The 3,171-nt window shown below is 53.7% G+C and overlaps 1 protein-coding gene across 1 annotated transcript in view; it reads right to left on the bottom strand.

The window, feature by feature from the left end:
• Positions 1-1,161, bottom strand: part of Ca4 (carbonic anhydrase 4) — an 8,402-nt gene extending 7,241 nt beyond the window's left edge. The window contains exon 1 of the mRNA XM_021178267.2: positions 1,007-1,161. Coding sequence (XP_021033926.1) covers positions 1,007-1,061 — 55 coding nt within the window. The 5' untranslated portion in view covers positions 1,062-1,161. The remainder of the gene's footprint in view (positions 1-1,006) is intronic.
• Between the last annotated feature and the right edge of the window lie 2,010 nt (positions 1,162-3,171).

Here is a 3,171-nt window from a genome sequence, read left to right as displayed (position 1 = left end):
CACACACACACTCACACACACACACTCACACACACACACACTCACACACACACTCACACACACACACTCACACACACACACTCCTCCCTTTAACATTATATTAGTTGTTCTTTTCCCTCCGCTAGGAAGGAGTTGTTGCAAGGTGCCTTACATCCTCCAAACTAAGTCCTGCAACGGGGAATACTCTTTCCTTCTGGATGGCTGAGAGACCCCTCACGTCCCCACCGTACGCCCCACTCTCCATTCCAGGGCAGAGCAGCCAACTCTGGAAGGGAGTTCTGGCCCGTTGGACGGGAAAGCTTCCCTGCGGACTAAGAGATGAAGTCTTCGTGAAGAGCTATGGGGTATTGGAGAAGGTGCCAACCGCTAGAATCGCCTTTAGCTCCTTATCAAATATTAACACGCCTCTACCTCCACCTCCCACCTAGAAGAATAATTAAGAGCTCGGTCTCACCATTAATCTTTAAACGAAAATCACCTTGTCTGGAAAGACCGGCTTGGCCAGGGACTTGGGTCTTAGGATGCCCCCCGCCAGGCTCCCAATCCAGCACTGGGGGAAGGGGAGAAGGGAGCTTGAAGCTCAGAGGGCAGGACCCTAGAGTCAGAAGAAGGGAACACCGGGACCCCAATACATCCAACCTGCTGCGCTTGTTCTGGGTGGGCAACAGTTACCGGTTCAGAGTCTCTGCAGGACAGTCGGCCACTCGCCACCCACGGGCAAACCCAAGAGAACCAAGGTGCGAAAAGGACCGTGGATCCAGGTGGGTCGGAGAAGCATCCACACCACAAATCACACGCGCGTCCACCACGCGGACACCCCGCGGCCGCGCACATGCGAGCACACATCCCCCTCTCCCGCAGCCTCCCGCGGACACGTGTAGGCGCCCCCGCTCACACACAACCAAGTCCGCTGCAGCCTCACGGTTCCCTGCACGAACAACGCGCAGCCGGAGCGCGCTAGCAAGGGTACCGGGTCCTGGGGGCGCAGAGGGTCACCCGAGGATACCTTCAGTAGAGGGGGCCACGTAAGCCAGCGCCAGCAGAGCAAGAAGGAGCTGCATGGTGCTTGAGGGGAAAGACGCTGCCCAGCCTAGGGTCAAGCACCAACGAAGCCACCCTAGGCGTCGCGATCATGCTGGTGGAGGCTTTATAGCAGAGCCACGACCTAAGGGAGCCCGGACGGCTGGACGTGGGAGTCAGCTCCTCCTCCTGGCGGAGCCTCTCTTCGCCTTGTCCAGTCTCAGATCGGAAAGAATCATCTCCCCGCCTACCTTGCTACCTTGCTACCTTCGCCCATGGCGAAAAGACCCCTCACCCACTCCGCATCTTCAGGGCTTAGAAGCGGAGCATCCCCACCTTGCCCCCATCCTACTCCTGTTAACTGATTCCGGAAGAAAGATGAGCTATCCTCAGGTACCTGACCCACGGGGTATCTTCCCAGACTCGTAGCTTCCATCATGCTGCCACCAACTGTTCAGGGTCTCCTAGTGTGTCCTTGGAATAAACTTGATTTGGGGCAAGATGGATGCAAATGGTCTCAGGGGGACGGAGAATCGAGACGGTTGAAAGCTTTGCAATGCTGTTTGTTGAAGAGATGCCCGGTGAGAGGCTCTTTGAGGAAGCGGTAGCTGACGCTCCAGTCTCATCTTTTTCCTTCCTGGCTATTCCAAACTTGATTTTGTTTTGCGTTTTCTTTCTCAGGACTGAAGATGATGGTTATGATGACGACGACGAAGATCCTCCTCCTCCTCCTCCTCCCCACCCCCACTCCTTTTCGTTCCCTATTTCTCATACCAGGCAAGCACTCTACCACTGAGTTACACCCAAACTCAATTTTAAAGAAGCCAAGACCCGTCTTCCTACTTAGAACTAAGCTCCCTAAAACGTGGTTACTGGTGGGTCTTGTGCTAAGCCAAGGAGATGGGGTGGAGTGGAGAGTCGGAGGGCTGGGAAGGGTATGGAATTAAGGGGATGGGAAAGTGAGGAGGGGGCACGGATAGACACAGTAGAAAATTGGTTTCCTAGTGGTTTACTAGGAAAGCCCACAGTGTCATAGGGGAAAGGACTGATGCTTTTGAGATCTCCTGATGACAGTAGATGACAGTTGGGGAAGAGAAAAAAAAACCAAGGGTCTGGATGTACCCCTAATTCTCCCATCAGACAGGAAGAGTCCTCAGCAAAGAAAGAGTCCTTGAGTAAACGGTCTCCCATATCTGGGAAATGGGTCTGGCCTCACTTCCAGGCAAGCACTACTTGCTACTCTCTGTGGAGGTCCCTTACATCTCACGGGGAGTCTGTGCATCCCTGGGGAGTTCTAGGACAAGTCTGGGGAGATGAACAAGGAATAGCAGTACACCTGGACTCCTCCATCAACAGGAAGCCCTATTTTTCAGGTCCAGCTACTTCCCTATCCGTTGCCAAATTCTCTTCACATCACCCTCTCCCTGCCCCAGCACCAGCCTTTGAACCTCTGTAGAGGAACGACTCAGTCAGAACAATCCAAGCAAAGGAGCTTCCTCCCTTCTTGAGTCTGGCCTGCTCCTCTCTCTGGCCTAGGATCACAGCCTACACCGGCAGCTTTGATCCTAGAGAGGTTGGAGGAGGGTGTCCTCATCAGGCTTAGGGTCTCATTGTCTGCTTCTGCTCTGGAATTTAACCTCTAACCTGGGATCCTGGCATTCCACGCTCTTTGAGCCTTATTTGGAGAGTGGATTTGTGTTTGTGGGGCTGACAGTGTCCCTTTTAGGAATGACAGAGGAGGAGTTAAGGATTTAGGGTGTCTCTGTAACCTAGGCCAGCCCCCAGCCCCCGGACAAGCAGGGGAAAGTTTTGATAGCTTGAGCAGGCTATTATCCATCAGTGATTTCTGTATTTATTTCCAAAGACCCATAGCACTGGGGCCCCTGGAACAGAGTATGGGAAGTAGAATGTGTTCGGGGCTTCCAGGAGGCCCCTCTGAGGAAGGTACTTCTGGGGGACACAAGTTATGACACCTCACCCAAGTGTTTCCATCTGACATCTCTGACTCCTTGGCTTTCTGGGTGCCCTTGTTATAACATCCTTCCTGCATGTCCCACCCCCATCTTCCCCTGTCCCCAGGGATTTAATGGACCATAAACCTGCCAGCCCAGGATAGGAAAGCCCTGCTCAGGGTCTGAGCAGAAGCACTTT

Source organism: Mus caroli, chromosome 11 (genome assembly GCF_900094665.2).
Source record: "Mus caroli chromosome 11, CAROLI_EIJ_v1.1, whole genome shotgun sequence".
NCBI classification, from domain to species: Eukaryota; Metazoa; Chordata; class Mammalia; order Rodentia; family Muridae; genus Mus; species Mus caroli.
The sequence above is the reverse complement of the archived record's forward strand: the minus strand, read 5'-3'. Positions and strand labels throughout refer to the sequence as shown.